A 15,550-nucleotide genomic window follows, 5' to 3' on the forward strand; every position below is an offset into this window, starting at 1 on the left:
GAAGTCTCACCCCCCCCAGGCACCTCCCCTTCTAACTGAAAGCTGGAGGTCATCCGTAGCAGCAGAGTGAGGATGTTTTGTCGAGGGTATGTAGGGTAGTAGTGACCATTTTCCCGTTGGGGGCAGGGAGTGGGCGTGTGTGTGTGTGTGGCCACGGCCCTTCTCCTTGAGCCAGTGTCTCCTCCAGCAGCCATCTGTGAGTGAGCCCATCCAAAGGTGGAGCCCCCTTCGGTCCTTGCACTCGAGGCGCTTTATTCGTAGGGCTGGGTCAGGAGTAGCAGGGACAATGTCCTCGACCTCAATCCTGGGGAAAGTAGCTTGGTTCTTCCTCCATGGGTCCTGGGGAGACAAATAGAGACATGGCTAGACAGGCAGGCCAGAAGCCAGAGGGAGAGCAACAGCAGGGACACTGAGGTGGAGACAGACACCAGTGGACAGAAGAGGAAGGAAGAGGGTGGGTGTACCTGCCACCAAGAGACTGGGCATTTGCACAGAGACTGAGAGCATGCCCAGAGACAGGCAGGCAGACCAAGCAAAGAAAGAGGGAGAAGATATTGAGGGTCAGCAAAGAGAAGGACTATCTCCTTCCTTTCCTGCTAGTCCAGCCCCAAACTTGAGTCCTGTCTTCCAAACAGCAGAAGAGAAAGGGTAGCCTTGTCCCCAAGACCATCCCCTGCCCCTTAGCCCCATGGGGTGCTATCCACAGGCACCATTTCTCCAGGATGTTCTGCCTGAGTCCAGCCCTCTCACCAGCTACGTGGCCTCCTGGCTTGGTTCTGGAAGCTGCTGCGGCCCCAGGGCATTGCTAAGCAGCTCGGTCAGGGTGTCCAGCTTCCGGGCCAGTGCATCCATCCGCTTCTCCAGGGCCTGATGGGAGCTGCTCAGACCCAGCTGCAGGTCACACAGGATCATGTGCATCTGGGCAGAGCAGGTCAGAGGTATCAGTGGGTGAGGTAGACTTCCCCTTATCCCAGCTACTTGGCTCAGTGCTTTCCCTACATGGTTTAAAACTCCTTAAAAGCGCGAGGAGTGCGAATTCTGTTCCCATTTTTACAGCTATGTAAACAGGCCTAGAGCAGTTAAAATGACATGCCCAAGGCAGCACCTAGAATAAGGCTTAGTACGTAGAAGGTAGGTGCTCACTAAACATGTGTGGAATTGATGAATGGCTTCAGAATGCACGTAGCCCTTTCATTACCTTCTCAGATGAGGATTCACAGCTTCATCCTTGAGGGTGTGTGAGCTTTCTATGAGAATTCTTGAATTCTATGTTTTTTGGGCGGATAGTCTTCAGAAATTATGACCTGCCAATTCTGGCAGATCTAGGCCACCACCTCCTCACTGAGACCTGCCATGCAGTTTAGGGGCCTGCATCTGTGACTGTGTTTACCATGGCATTGGCACCAAGGGTCACTGTTTGAATTGTCTCGGGCTAATGAGAAAAAGCAAAGGCCACCGGATAAGCAAAAGGCGCTGTGAGCCAAGCCAAGGGATGTGACGTCACCACCCCAATCACTGGCCGAATCAAGTGGCCCCAGCAGAAGAATGGCAAGTGGAGTCTGCCTTGGCCAGGCCAGTGTGCCCAGGGCAGAAGCACCCGTGGCCCTGGGCCCCTCTTTACAATCACAGCAGAGACTGACTTCCTTGGAATGATGGCATCGGTCTGTGTCCGTGTTAATTTGCATTTTATTGGTTTTGCCATTTATGTTTGAATTTGGCTCGTATGTTTGCTTTGGTTTCATGTTGTCTAAGAGAGTTAGAAGGAATGTTATCTGCCCACATGTAACACGACAATAAAAATGATTTAAAACTAAATGCTGGAGTTCTTACACGATTTAAGTTTAAAAGGGATCTGTCCCCTACATGAGTTTAAGAAACTACTGAATCATTCATTCAACCACAAACCTTGGTCAAGTGCGTGTGTGTGCCAGACCTCTGCCAGTGTTCTGTATGCCGGGACCAGATTTCCCTACCAGTGCCATGGCCCCGAACTCCCTTTTCTTCCAGACCCGTCCCACCGGGCCCCGGTACCTTGGAAATGTCCACCATGGAGTTCACTTGCTCCCGGAGCTTTCTGTGTTTCAGCCGCACCTGGCGGAACCTGTGGGAAGAGGTGCGAGGTTAGAAGTGACCCTTGCTCAGGGATGGATAAGGGGAGAAGAGACTCACAGAGACACGGAGCAGTGGGGAAGGGTTTCCAGAGAGCTGCACCCGTGAGCCCATCTTCCAGGTAGAGACCCAGGTATCCTGACCCACATGTGGAGTGGCACGGACCCACAGACACTGAGACGTGCAAGATGAATCATCAGAGTCACTGTGAGGTCTAGGTGGACATCTGTTCGGTGAGACCGCACATGGGTGTCCTGACCCGGGCACGCACTCACGCTCGCTCACACACACTATGCAGAATGGAGGAGATGTGCACAGAGAGGCCCTCACCTGTTGATGGCAGCCAGCAGCCTGCGCTGGTGCCTTCGGGCAGCTCCACGCTCCTTCCTCCGTGTGTGTTTATAGAACATCCAGGCCTCTTGCAGCACTCGGGCAGCTGATTCCTTCATCTGAGGGTGGGCACGGTGTCAGCGGAGACACCCCTAGGGCTCTGGGAAAGGGGCCGGGGCCTGGACTCCCTGGTCTGAGGGAAGGGAGGGTTGGAGGCTGGGGCAGGAGGGGATGGGTGGGGACTCCTGGGTCTGAGGGAGGCGTGTGCTGTGGGTGCCATGTGCCCATCCTCACCTCTTTGGCATATTGGATGTCCATCATGAAGTTGTGCACGTGCTTCTCTGCTTTATTAAACTCCAGCTTCCGGGCCACCACGGCCACCAGCAGGGCTGTGCAGCAGACCCCCTGTGGGCACAGCAGACGCGATGACAGGAGGCCTCTGGGGCTCCTGTGCCACCAAACTCTCTCCTTGAACCCTCACAACAGCCACAGAAGGCAGGCAAGACCACCCCTAGTTGACAGACGAGCAGGCCCAGGGAGAACCACAGTCCCACAGCTGTGAGGGGTAGAGCTAGGATCACAAGTCACATGTCTGAGTCCCACTCAAGTGTAGCATTCATACCACCAGAACATCCTCTTTCGTTAAGGGCGTGATTGGAGAAGGAGAGATTCTGGGCGAGGGGCAGTCCCCACCACTGCCTCCCCATTGCTCTCACCCAGTTGGCAATCAGATCACTGAGGTTATCCCTCAACCTCCTCCCACCCCTGTGGCTCCTGCCCACTCCTGGCCACGTTCCTTCCCTCCTGGACCATCTCCAGCCTCCCCTCTCCTGACCTTGGCCTCAGGGAGATCTAACAATTATGACCCTGCCCCCTTACCCTAATCTAGGCTCCCCCTGCCCCAAACTTCTTAGCCTGGCTTTCAGAGCCTTCCAAGTTCTAGGCTTTGCCTCCAGACAACTCAGCCTGGCCTCATTGTGCCTCAGCTGCCTGAGCGCTTTGGTCCGTAAGCTTCTCCCTTCTCCCAAGGCCTCTGACCCATCAGCTGCTCAGTGGCACCTGCTGTGCTTCCTTACAATAAATTTTCTTCTGGAGCCTTCCTCTTCCCCAAGCTGTATCTCAGCTCACAAAACCTCTGAACAATTTACTTGTTGCAAACATCGGTTCCCCGACTGCTTGTGTTCAAAGCCCAGCTCTGAGCATGTTCCTTGATCTCTCAGTGTCTCACTTTCTTCCTGTGAAATAGGCACGCCCTCACAGTGTGACCCTGTGGATTCCTTAAGTTAACACCTGGAAAGTGTTCAGAGCAGAGACTGGCACAGAGTATGTGCTCAGTAAAGTTGGCTATGATTATTCCATTATGCTGGGGAACCTCTCAGCCAGGAGTTGGGCTGTGAGCTCTAGTGCAAATTGCCTGATCTTTCTAGGTCTCTCCTTGACCAAGGTTTCTCCTTGTGTCAAATGAGGGAGGAGGTCCCAGGCAGCCCTGAGGGTTTCTGACCTTTTGGGAGTGTTTCCTTGGTTGAACTTCTGCCCCTCTTTGCTGGTCCCAAAGACTCACCCCTGGGGAGGGGATCACACTTAACTATCACCCCATCCATCACCAGTGGGCCCAGGGCTTGGAGATGCAGCATGTCCTTTCTGGGACAACATCAGGGCTGGGGGCTGGCAGCCCGAGTCCCTGAGTGTGGGAGGAGCCATATCTCATGAGGAGGTGAAGGCCAAGGCCTTGAGTGTTGGGTCCTGGATGGGGCTAGGGACCAGGTGGGGGGAACTAGATCCCTGGGTCTATGAAAGAAAGCTGGTAGATGTCAGGATTCAGGAGGAGGCTAGCTCTGGGGACCCTTTGCCTCATCCTTGAGAACAGAGGAGCTAGGGTGGGGACAGCTGGATGCTTAGGACTAGTTAACAAATAACAGCCCTCTCACCCCCACCCCCTAACCCATATACTGAACGTTTCCTATGTGCTCGGTGCTGTCTGACACCCTTTATGTGGTTTAATTAATTTAGTCTCAGGAACCCCATGAGGAATATGCTAATATCAGCATGTTCATTTTATAGATGAAGAAACCAGGAGATTATAAGGCTTGATCCCTGCTTTGAGGTGGCAGAAACAGGATTTGAATCCAGTCAGCCTGACCCTACAGGCATGCTTTTGATGAATCTATAGCCTTAATGGAGGCTGGAGACTGGGTTCCTGAATCCTGGAGGAGCCTAGCACTGGGAAATCAGGTGTCTGTGTCCTAGACAGTTAGTTGAGAGGGTAGGGGTGTGAGGGGCAGGGTGTCTGAGCCTTCATGAGGCTCAGGGCTGGATTCCTGGATTCCAGAAGGAAATAGGGCTGGGAAGTCAGGGGACTGTTTTCTTGAGGACGGTGAAGCCTAGGGTCCTAGGTTCCAAAGAGAGCAAGGACTTATGGGATGGATTCCTGGGTTTTGTAAGGAAATGGGGCAGTGGGTGTCCAGACACCCAAGTTTCTTGGGAGTGTCCTTGAATGCCTTTGTTGGCTCCATGATTTCCTGGGGCCCAGAGGATGAGCAATTTGGGACAGGGGTAGGGTCCCTGAGGAGGCTGTACTCACCATGACTCCAGTGCAGAGGCAGACAATCTTGCCCCACATGGTGCCCGGCACCACGTCCCCATAGCCAATGGTCAGGAATGTGATGGGGATCAGCCACAGTGTGTCCGAAAGGTGTCCGGTGGCATTAACAGCCTGCCTGTGGGGAAAGAGGAGTTAGTTCTGAAACGTCACCCCAGGGGTTTCCATGATGTCTGATACTCTCCTTCCTAACACACCTACAGTCCCCAGAAACAGAAAAAGTCAGTAAGTTCTGGGCTTTGGAGAGCCTGCCCGGCTTTCTCTCTGCTGTGTGAGCTGGGCAAGAGAGGCTCAGCCACTCTGGGCTATGGAATTTGAACCTGGATCCAACCAATTCCAAAGCCTGTTTGGTTTTAGCTAGGTTACCAGGACTGCTGCTTTCAGAGTGTGTTGTTGGAGGGTTGAGAGGGGGCAGAAACCCAGCCCAAAGTCCACTTGTCCACCCTGACAGTGATCCCATCTACCCAGAGGAAAGGGAGCCTTTTTCTTAAAAAAAAAAACACAAAAAATCATATCTATATCTATCTATCTATCTATCTATCTATCTATCTATCTATCTATCTATGGTAATCTACACCAATGTGGGGCTCAAACTCACAACCCCAAGATCAAGAGTCTCATGCTCCACCTATAGAGCCAGCCAGGCACCCCAGGGGCCCCTTTTTCTAATGTCTACAAAGATGTTGTATGGCCTATGGGTGCCCCATCAAGACTAAAAAGGCAGGACCCTGTCCTCCCTTCCCCTCACTTCACGGAAGGAGACATTTAGTTCCAGCCATGGAAGGGATTGAAGATCCTGGTTTGTCTAACTCAAGCCCACAGACCACTTGCATCGGGGTCAGCAGGGAAAGCTTCACTCATGATGCCCCTAGACCCATCACAGCCACTACTCTCTGGAGGCAGGGACTGAATCTACACTGTTGATTCCCACTCCCTTCATCCAGAAGGACATTCAGGTTTGAGGACTTCTGTCTTGGGATTTAGAAATCTGACCCCCTCCCACCCTCCCATTTTTCAAATGAGAAACATGGTGGGAGGAAAACAGATTCTGCAAGATGAAGGAGTTGAAAATCATGAAAGATTAGAATTGCTGGGGAGACTTGACAGATGAAGGAACAGAGGGCCAGAGAGGAAGGATCTAAAGCCAGTGCTTGTCATTCCCTGCCTCTTTTCAAGAATCCTTTGCCAGAGGTACTGAACCAGAGGTTCCCAAACTTGAGCAGGGATCAGAATCACCTGTTAAAACAGATTGCTTGGCCCCACCCACCAGACTTTTAATTTGGTAGGTCTGGGTAGGGCTTGAGAATTTGGATTTGCAGCAAGTTCCCAGGTGATGCTGCTGCCGGGAACCACACTTGAAGAAACACCGACTAAGATTACCTTCGCTTTCTTTATCTGTAAGAGAGAGAAACTGAGGCCCTGAAAGGCTACAGGCCCAGCATCCAGTCTGTCCAGCAGGCAGCCTGGAATCCTGTATCCATTCCCGGCAGGGAATTTCCTTCCAGAGCAGCCCCAAATCACCCCCTGTCCCAGGATCACAGGGAGTGCCCACAGAGCATCTCTGTGATAATTCGGAAAAGGTGTCACTGACCTCCAACCGGGCAGTCGCAACCCTTGGCCAGGCGCCAGAGACTGAATAGATGCCTGGAAACCTGAGACAGGGCAGGTGTGGGAGTGGGAAGGGAAGGGCTTGCTAGGGCCTGTGTGTGTCTGGGGAGACTGGAGGTGGTCAGTTGGTTCCTCTCACCCCAGTGGATGAGTGTGGACAAACAGCTTTCTCCTCCGCTTTGCCCCCAAGGGGCCCAAGCTGTACCGCCATCCAGGGAAGCTGTGGCTGTAAGCGGCTCCCTCGGATGCTCCAGGTACCCCGACCCTCCGCCCCCAGTACCCTCACCTCTCGGCCACCGACAGCACCCAGGCGGTGGTGAGCCAGAGGCCAAGCGTGAGGCAGAGCAGCAGGCGACCGGGGTGCGTGTTCATGTACAGCTTGGCCACGAACCAGTGGCGGAAGCGGACCTGGTTGAGGGCGCCGATGCTGCGGTAGGACGCGTTGAGCAAGACGCCACTGCGCAGGAGGACGGCGCGGGGCACCAGGTAGAGGCGCAGCAGCATGGCCAGCGACAGCAGCGCCTCCCCCTCATCCAGGAAGCCCGGCCAGGACTGCGTCGCCGCGGACCGGGACCCTAAACCCTGAGCGCACCGCGGCCCCCGCACCGGCGCTGGGTGCAGAGCGCACACGGCCAGCTCCAGCACGATCTGCGCCGCCTGCCGCCCGGTCAGCGCCACGCGCCAGTCCCGGAGCCCGTTGTCGGTCATGAACAACTGCGGGGAGGGGACAGAGTGGGGAGGCAGGGGGTCACACGAAGGTCAAGAGGCCGCCTGCCTGTCTGCGTCCGAAGATAAGGGGGACGCGCCCACCGGGGCCGGGGCCCTGGGTGCGGGGGAGGGGGGGAGGGAGGCAGCACAGGTCGGGCAGGTGGGACTGGGGAGGGTGGGGAAGGAGTGGGACAGGATCTGAGGAGGGCGTCTCTGCACCTTTTCCCACCCCCACCCCCAGTTTCAGCCCACTTCCAGAACTTTCTGTGTGCCCCACATTGTTCTATGTATGGAAGATACAGGTGAGGAAAACAGAAACCCCTGCCTCCCTGGAGCTTACAGTTCACATCCACGGAGCCCTCTCCACCTCCTGCTTCTGGGGACACGGGTAGTAACTAACTGTAAACCGCACACCATTAGCAATGGCTATAGGTGACATTTTACAGGGCACTTTGGACGTGCCAGGCACTACTCTCTTTCCATGTTATGACTCAGGGAATGCTGACAACACAGTGAGATTGAAAGCATTATGAGGCCCATTTTACAGATGCAGAAACTGAGGCCCAGCACACTGAGCTATAAATCGAGGCCATTTCACCTTTTGAATGACTGCTGTTAATGATAATACGTACTTTTTACTGAGTGGGCATCACAGGGGGAATTATTACATATGGCCAATAACCCCCATTTTATAGGGTAAAGGGGGAAGGAATAGAGGCAACAGGATCCTGGGATGTAGGGGGTGGGATGAGGGGAGAGGGGTGGAGAGTTGAGTGTCTGGATGAGATATGAGATGGGAGGGGGGCGAAGGGTGGAAAGATACCCCACCCACCCCCCACCAGGTCTAGAGGGTAATTGTCAGAGAGGTGGGGAGCTCAGGAGTAGGGAGGGACCTTCAGGCACAAAGCCTGGAATGGTGGGGCCTCAAGGATGGAGGACAGAGATCTGGGGGGGGGGGCTGGGCCTGGAGTGGGGGTGCCTGGGGGTGAGAGTGCTCAGCACCCCAGGGCTGCAAATGGAGCACGGGACTGGGTTGCTCCAGGAGGCTCTGTCTGTCTGTCTGTGGTTATTCTCATCTCGGTGGGTGAGGCTGTGGACAAATCTTAGGGTGGAGAAACCTCATTACTCAGACCAGGAGGAGGAGTGTGGAAAGTGTGAGCCGACAGGGTGTGGTGGGGGCTGGGGGGGAGCAAGGAAGGGGCCCCCGGGGTGGGGCCCGCCCTACCTGGACCTCTTTGGCGTGAAATACCACGATAAGACAAAGAAGCAAGAAGGTGGAAATGCTGATCATGCATTTAACCAGGAACAGGTAGAGCGCCCACTGTTGGGAGGGATAGAAAATGGGGTAAGATTCCAGGCCCCCTCTACCTTCCTCCCCAATGCCATCCCTTCTCAGTTCCCAATTTCCTGGCCTCCTCCGCCCATCCCCCTGCCTGTCTCCCCCCTCCCTGTTCCCCCCTCCCCCCACCAAAACCTGGTTCTACCTGATATCTCAGTTTGGGGGAACTCTCAAAACCATCATAGGGTCCCCAGGGAGAGTGTCCTTTTCCTTCCCAGCCCGACAGCCTCCTCTTCAGCCACTCTCCTAGGACCCACACCTGAGGGGAGACCTTGCAATCCCTTTTAAATTCCCCCAACCCCTTCCCCATCAAAACACTGTTCCTCAAGTGTGGGGTGGGGGGGGTCTAGAAACACACACCTGGCCTTTAGGAAGTTCCACAGCTGGTCCTGCCCTAGAAAGCAACCTGCCCTAGAAGGTTCTACCGTCTTCTCGGTTCCCCCAAGGAGCCTGGAGATTCTCTCTCAATACCCAAGGGGTAAATGGCACCCCCCTCCATCCAGGGCACTGGGTCCCTGAGACCCCAGCCCCAGCTCTGAGGAAGGCCACTGAGTCCTGTCCCCTGAGTCTCCTTCCCATTGCTCTCTCTCCTGGCTCTAAGCCCAGGGCAGATCTGGCCGGAAGCACATGGCCTCCAGAAACCACGGAGAGATTTTCCCCCCCCCTCTCTTTGTGTGGCAATACCTTGGAGAGATCTAGAATTCTTGAAGGAGGGATTTAGGCGGGACTGGGATTGCTGGATACCATAGCAGGAGTGGGGAGGGGTCCCCACCTGAGGAGTGTTGTTAGTGGGGAGGGGACCACCCGGGCTCCCACGCTGAGCTTAGCACCTACTTCCCCTCTCAGATGGCTGCTGGCTCCCCTGGGGCCAGGGCCCCACCTTCTGTGCAGGGGAAGAGGGCCAGTTTCCCGCCCCAGGGGGCCTGCCCCCCCCACCCCTCCCAGAACAATGGTGCTGTTGTTCCTAGCCCTCCCCTACCCCTTCATCCTGCTAAGTCTCCCTAATTCCCTTGTCTCTTTCTTCAGTGTGTCTCAGACTCCACTAGACACACCCCCTGCCCACACAGCACCCCACTTCTCTGGTGGCCCTCTCTACTTTGCCGGTTTCTCTTCCCCCAAATCCCTGACTCAGTCTCTGGGGATGCTTCTGCTTCTATCTCTATTTGTGTTTGAGGGCCTCTGTTTCTGCCAGGCTTTCCATCTCCCTGTGTGTAGCTCACTTGGGGAGCTCTCGCTGTCTCTCTGTGTGACTGTACTTCAGTCTCTCACTGCATCTCTGTCTCCTACCGCCTTTGTCTCTCTGTGTATCTCAGTCTCTCTGTGTCTCTGTCGCTCAGTGGCAGCCTCTCTGTGCCTCTCTCCGCCCCTCCCCCTGCTCATATCTCCATCTTGTTCCCTGCACCTGTTCTCCTCCAGCCCCTCCCCCCCCAGCAGGTGTCGGGGCCCTGCAAAATGAGCCCGTAAGATTGAGATGGAGGTGGGGAGCAGGGATGGATGTTGTCAAGGCACAAGTGGAGGAAAGGGGGCTGAGGAGGACCCTTAGGGCCACGTATCTGAACCCTCACCCCCAGTTTACAGATGGGGAGACTGAGGCTCAGAAAGCCACAGCACCTTCTCCAGAGTCCAGCTGCCACAGGCAGCAGCCTGGCAGGCAGCAGAGGGAAGGAAGAAATGAGAGGTGAGAAGGTGGAGGGAGGGAGTGGGGTAGGAAAGACCCCCCCTGTCCTTTCCCGTCTGTGGAGCTCACCTCCCCTGCTGGGCGGGGTGCTGAAGCGTGGGAGCGGCGGGTAGGCTCTGGCCATGCTTCCTGTTGGCATGGGCTTCGGTGGCCCCACCCCCTCTGTCCCCGCTGCCCTGGCCTCAGCTGCCCGGCCAGAGGAAGCCAGCCTGCTCTGACCCTGCATGTGGCTCCCGATCCCTTCGGAACTGCCCTCCTCCCCTGCCCCCAAATCCAAGCCTGAGCCTCCCTCCTCCAGGAATCCCCAACCCGGTCCTCAGGTCAGTTCCCCCAGCCAGCCCAGTTCCACATCCCTTACCCCAGACAGTTCTCCAACCCCTCCTTTCCGGCCAAGCAATTCTGTTCTGTCCTCAACCCACGGATCCTGACCCCTGTCCTCCATCTGCCCCATCACTGCCCAGACCCGGGCTGGAATGCGCCCAGAGCCTGCTCAGACCTGTCCTGGCCCCACCTGTCCTTTTCCTTCCTACTCACACTGTCCTCAGTCGGGCCCCCTTCCCACAAAGGCGCTCTAAGCCTCGTTCTTCAGACCCAGAGGCTTGGGCTCCCAGCCTCCTCCCCTGGGACCTACGAGTCCAGGCTTCTGCACACCTACTTCTCCACTATGTCTCAGACTAAATAGCAGGTAGACTGTGGGGAGGTTGGGAATGACGGACATGCGGAGGGGCCGGGGTGGTTTTCGGTTTCCCACCCCCACCCCAGCCAGTTTCTTGGGCTCTCAGCCCTTTGCAGCCAAGGCACTAGGTAAAGGTTAGACTTTAGATAAGGACCAAGGAGCCACCGCCTACTGGAAGAAGTTCGTTTTTCTCCCCACCCTCCCTTCACTGACCCTGAGGCTGTCTCTCCTCTAATGGGCTCTTGGGAGACTGGAGGATCTGATCAGCCACCCCCTGGCCTCCAGGGGTCCTGGACCTCCAGCTGTCCAATTGCAAACCTTCAAATACTGAGACACTGTGGCCCCTCTTCCTTCCTTTTGCAGAGAGAGCCCTGAGCATTTACCTCCCCTGGGCCCTAGGAGTCCGGCCCCCCAGCCCCCTCCTCCCTCACACCCAGGAGTCTGGGACTTCCGCCTCCTCCTCAGACCCAGAAGCACAGACCCCCTCACCCCTCCTCCCTCAGACTTCGGGCTCCAGACCCTCAGCGGCTCCTCTCTCAGACCCAGGGGTCCAGGTCTCCTAGCCCCTCCTCCTTCAGGCCCAGGACTCTCTCCCCCCAGCCCCTCCTCCCTCAGCCCCCAGCCTCCCAGGACCCAGGATAAGAGTTCCACTCACCGGGCACCCTCCAAACCATAGCATCTCCGCGTGCAGCACCATGAGTCCGATGCCAGTTCCCGCCAGTGCCAGCGCCCAGCCAGCCAGCCACTTCTCCTGCTCCAGCAGCCGCTTTCGCCGCTGTAGGGCCCCCAGGCCTGGCACCAGCTCCCCGCCCATGGCCCCTGAGGTCTTGGGGCTCAGCCAGCTTCCTGCCCAGGGTCCCCCACCTCGCAGCACACAAAGGGCAGCCACTGTGGCTTGCAGGTCCTCAGCCTGCTCTGCTCCTCGCTCTGGGGCTCTTGCTTTGAGGCACGGAGGAGTCTGTGCCCTCTGGGGGTGGTGACGGTTGGGCAGGGCGGGGAGGGGCTGGCGTGGCCCTTGGGCAGAGGGGAGGCTCCCCAACCTCCCTTCTCGGTCTAAGGAGGGACTGGGGTGTGTCTCAGGGCAGAGCAAGGAAGAGGCGTGCATCCACGTGGATAAAGACACATGCTTCTGGGACACAATAGGTTTTGTCACACACAACGGTCTGCGCCCTGTAATGCACACCTTCACTCAGCCACACCCAGACACCACAAGACGCGGGGTGATGAACCTTCACACACGGCATGGCCGGAGACGGAACCTAACACACACGGGCACACAACACAACCTACACCGAGTGACTCACAACTCCCGATGAGCTCTGAAACCCACAGCCACACCCAGACACCACACATGCGGTGTGACCCACGCTGGCACTCAGCGAGGCAGGCACTGCCCCGGGTCGCACGTGACCACCCAAATATTGTCCACACACAGGCACAAACATGACAATCAAAACGGACACAACATTCTCCGACACAAATAGCCACACCCAGACCCCTGCACACGGTGCACGGCCACAGCTACATTAGCATAACACATACCAGTTTTGCCACAGACACACAATATGTACTGACTCAGTGACAGCCAGATGCCACACTCAACACATCTATGGAAACAATGCGCTAGTAAGGGTCCCAAACATTCTACACCCACGGAATGACACCCGACGTGTGCAGACACACCACGTTTAGGGACACACCTGTGGCCGTCCCCCAGCGCCAGCACAGAGAGAAATGCACACCGATCCACATCACAGCACCTGGCGCCCCGGGCGCACAGGCTCAGAATGACTTGCAGCACAGACAGGCTGACTGTGCCACACAGTATACCCCGGGGCACAATGCCATCCAGATGCGTAGTTAGAACAACATAAGTGGACCCACGGAGAGACCTACACTGCACAGCGACACATAGAAAAAGCCTCAAACAGCACGTGCCCAGAGTAAGACATCCTGCTCTATTTTGGCGCATCACGGAGGACAGAACCCAGAGCGGTGCCCTACGGGGGAGGGAGCCCCATGCAGCTGGGGCACAGTCTACCCGGACCACGACGCCTAAATGCAACACGCACAGAGTAGGGCACGCAGTATCTCCTCTGACTGACAAGCCACATCCGAACTACACCCCACACGGCCCGGTGCATGATGCACTCCAACACGCATGGCCACACCAACACACAAACACAACATACACAGAGTCCTACACGGACACAGAATGACACAAAGCACACCGACACGGTATTTCCCAGCACCATCTTTCACAAAACACTGTGCATCGCAATAAAACAGCAGATGTGATCCACTGGCCCGGCCGACACCCGGGCCCGCAACGACAGCACGCACGACACCGGGGCGACGCCCTCCAGTGCAACAGAATACACAGCCACACAAACAGCACGCTCTGTGTGCGAGCACCCAGGCTGTGTTCATGGTGCGGAAAGGAGAGGCCCCCGCGATGGACACGCCTAGACATGACACACAGGGTCGCATCTCTGAATGACAGCTCACCACGACACACGCAAGCCCCATGACGAGACGCAACTCACAGCAACGTTACAGAACGGCCCATGCGTGCAGGGTGACGCACGGTGACTCCTAGCGTGACCCACAATGCAGAACGCCACCACACGCAGCAGCACGGAGCACACGGACCTGGATGTGTGCATCTGGACACAGACGGGACCGTCCTCCGGCCACACGCGAGGAGACACTGGCACGCTGCCATGAGACACACACCTTGCACACGCTGACCTCTGGGACACAGCCCGCACCTGCAGGGATCTCGCAGACGGAACCCCTCTCCCTCCCATGTCATATGTCACGAAGAGACACGGCCCCACCAGCCACAGGGAATCGAGACACTCATACACAAACACGTCCGGCGACACACCCAGCAACGCCAAACGGCACACACGGACACACCGGGTGGCAACAGCACAGCTCGTGCAGATGCCATGCCTGCTCCAGGGCACACTTGTGATTCCCCCCTCGGGGTGCAACACGGCGGGCGGCGGGAGAGTGATGGGGACACCCCCGGGCACACCCACACACCACGCGCATGCCTGCGGGGAAAAAACACTGCCCCTGGGCACTCCTGAGGCTGCAGCCTGGGCGCCCCCCCTCCCCCGCTAGCCGCCACCCTTGTGGCCTGGCCCGGGTCTCTCTGTGCCTCTTGTCCTCCCTCTCTGGTTCCTAGGCCTCACCTCGGGCCCCTCCCTCAGCCTCTCCTGCTCTGGGAGCCTCCAGGTCCTGCCTTGCCTTGGTCTCTTCCTTTCCCTGTCTCTGTTGTTCTCTCCTCTATGCCTTCGTCTTGTGGCTCTGTCTCAAGTCTAAGTATCTCTGACTCTCTGTTCATTTGTCTGTTTCCATTTCTCTCTCTCTGGCTCTGTCTCTCGGCCTCTTCGTGCCCCTCGGGTGTTTCTTTCATTCTGTCTCCTGTCACTGTCTCTCTGTCTCCATCTCTGTCTGTGCTCTCTCTCCATGTCCCTGTCTCTTGCCGACCCTAGGTCTCTCTGTCTCTGTCTGTGACTCAGTTTCTCTGTCTCACTGTCTCCCTGCCTCCAGACCTCCCTTTGGCTTTCTCTCTGTCCCTCTGTCTCTGGCTCTGCCTCTCTCTCTGGGCCTCTCCATGCTTGTCTCTGCCTTGGTTGGTCTCCTCTATCCACCAGCACAGCTGGGGGACAGCCTTGCCCTTTCTACTTCCACCCAGGCCCACTCAGGGCCAAGAGGCCAGAGGCAGAGGCCGCGGCTGCCCGGGTCAGAGGCCATGGAAACGAGACCTCCAGCCCCGGCCCCTGCACAGCCGTGCCTCAGTGCAGACCTTAGTGAAAACTAATGGGGTAGGGGGAACAATCCAAGAGAGGGAGACAGATGGAGAGGGCAGAATTTGAAAAAAAAATCAAAGAGATGGAGAGAGGAGATGTGGCGGTGAGGGGAAAGCAGAAGCTGGGATCAAGACGTGGAAGTTAGAGCAGACAGAAGTTTTGTCTCCAAAGAGACCAACTCAGACAGAAAAACGGAGCAAAGGCTGGCCTCGGGAGAGGCCAGGGTGGGCAACAATGAGGTCACAGTGGGAAAGGCACTTGCCTCCGAACGGAAGTTCTGGGATGTGGGGGTCAGTCGGTAGGACACACGGCTCCAGAGCCAGCTCCCTCCAGCCCAGGGAGGGGCTGAGCCGGGGGGTGGGGGTGACTCAGGGCCCCAGAGCTTCCTGTGACTCAGCCCTTGGTCCCAACCCTTGAAGGGGGGAGTGGAGAGGGAGAGGGGTCTCTGTAAAAGAGAGGGAGGAGGAATACCAGAGGACCTCCCTGCCTAGGTTGCCCACCTCAGAGGAGGGGGTGGGGCTGCTGATTGGGACTTTGAGGGGAGGAGAGGTCTGGGGGCCTGGACTCCTGGGTCTGAGGGAGGAGGGGCTGGGGGCCTGGACTCCTGGGTCTGAGGGAGGCGGGGACTAGAGGCCTGGACTCCTGGGTCTGAAGGAGGCGGGGACTGGGGGTCTGGACT

At 56.9% G+C, this 15,550-nt stretch overlaps 1 protein-coding gene across 1 annotated transcript; it reads right to left on the reverse strand.

The window, feature by feature from the left end:
- Positions 1-198: 198 nt before the first annotated feature.
- On the reverse strand, positions 199-15,100 carry KCNN4 (potassium calcium-activated channel subfamily N member 4). The gene is made up of 9 exons (XM_027037715.2): positions 11,703-15,100; positions 8,580-8,675; positions 6,933-7,360; positions 5,021-5,156; positions 2,734-2,844; positions 2,440-2,558; positions 2,032-2,101; positions 751-918; positions 199-339 (listed from the first exon to the last, which is right to left on the reverse strand). The coding sequence occupies exons 1-8, from the start codon at positions 12,150-12,152 to the stop codon at positions 754-756; spliced, it is 1,575 nt and encodes a 524-aa protein (XP_026893516.2). The 5' UTR covers positions 12,153-15,100; the 3' UTR covers positions 199-339; positions 751-753.
- Positions 15,101-15,550: the final 450 nt, after the last annotated feature.

The sequence above is a fragment of the Acinonyx jubatus genome, chromosome E2, assembly GCF_027475565.1.
Source record: "Acinonyx jubatus isolate Ajub_Pintada_27869175 chromosome E2, VMU_Ajub_asm_v1.0, whole genome shotgun sequence".
In the NCBI taxonomy this organism is placed as follows: Eukaryota; Metazoa; Chordata; class Mammalia; order Carnivora; family Felidae; genus Acinonyx; species Acinonyx jubatus.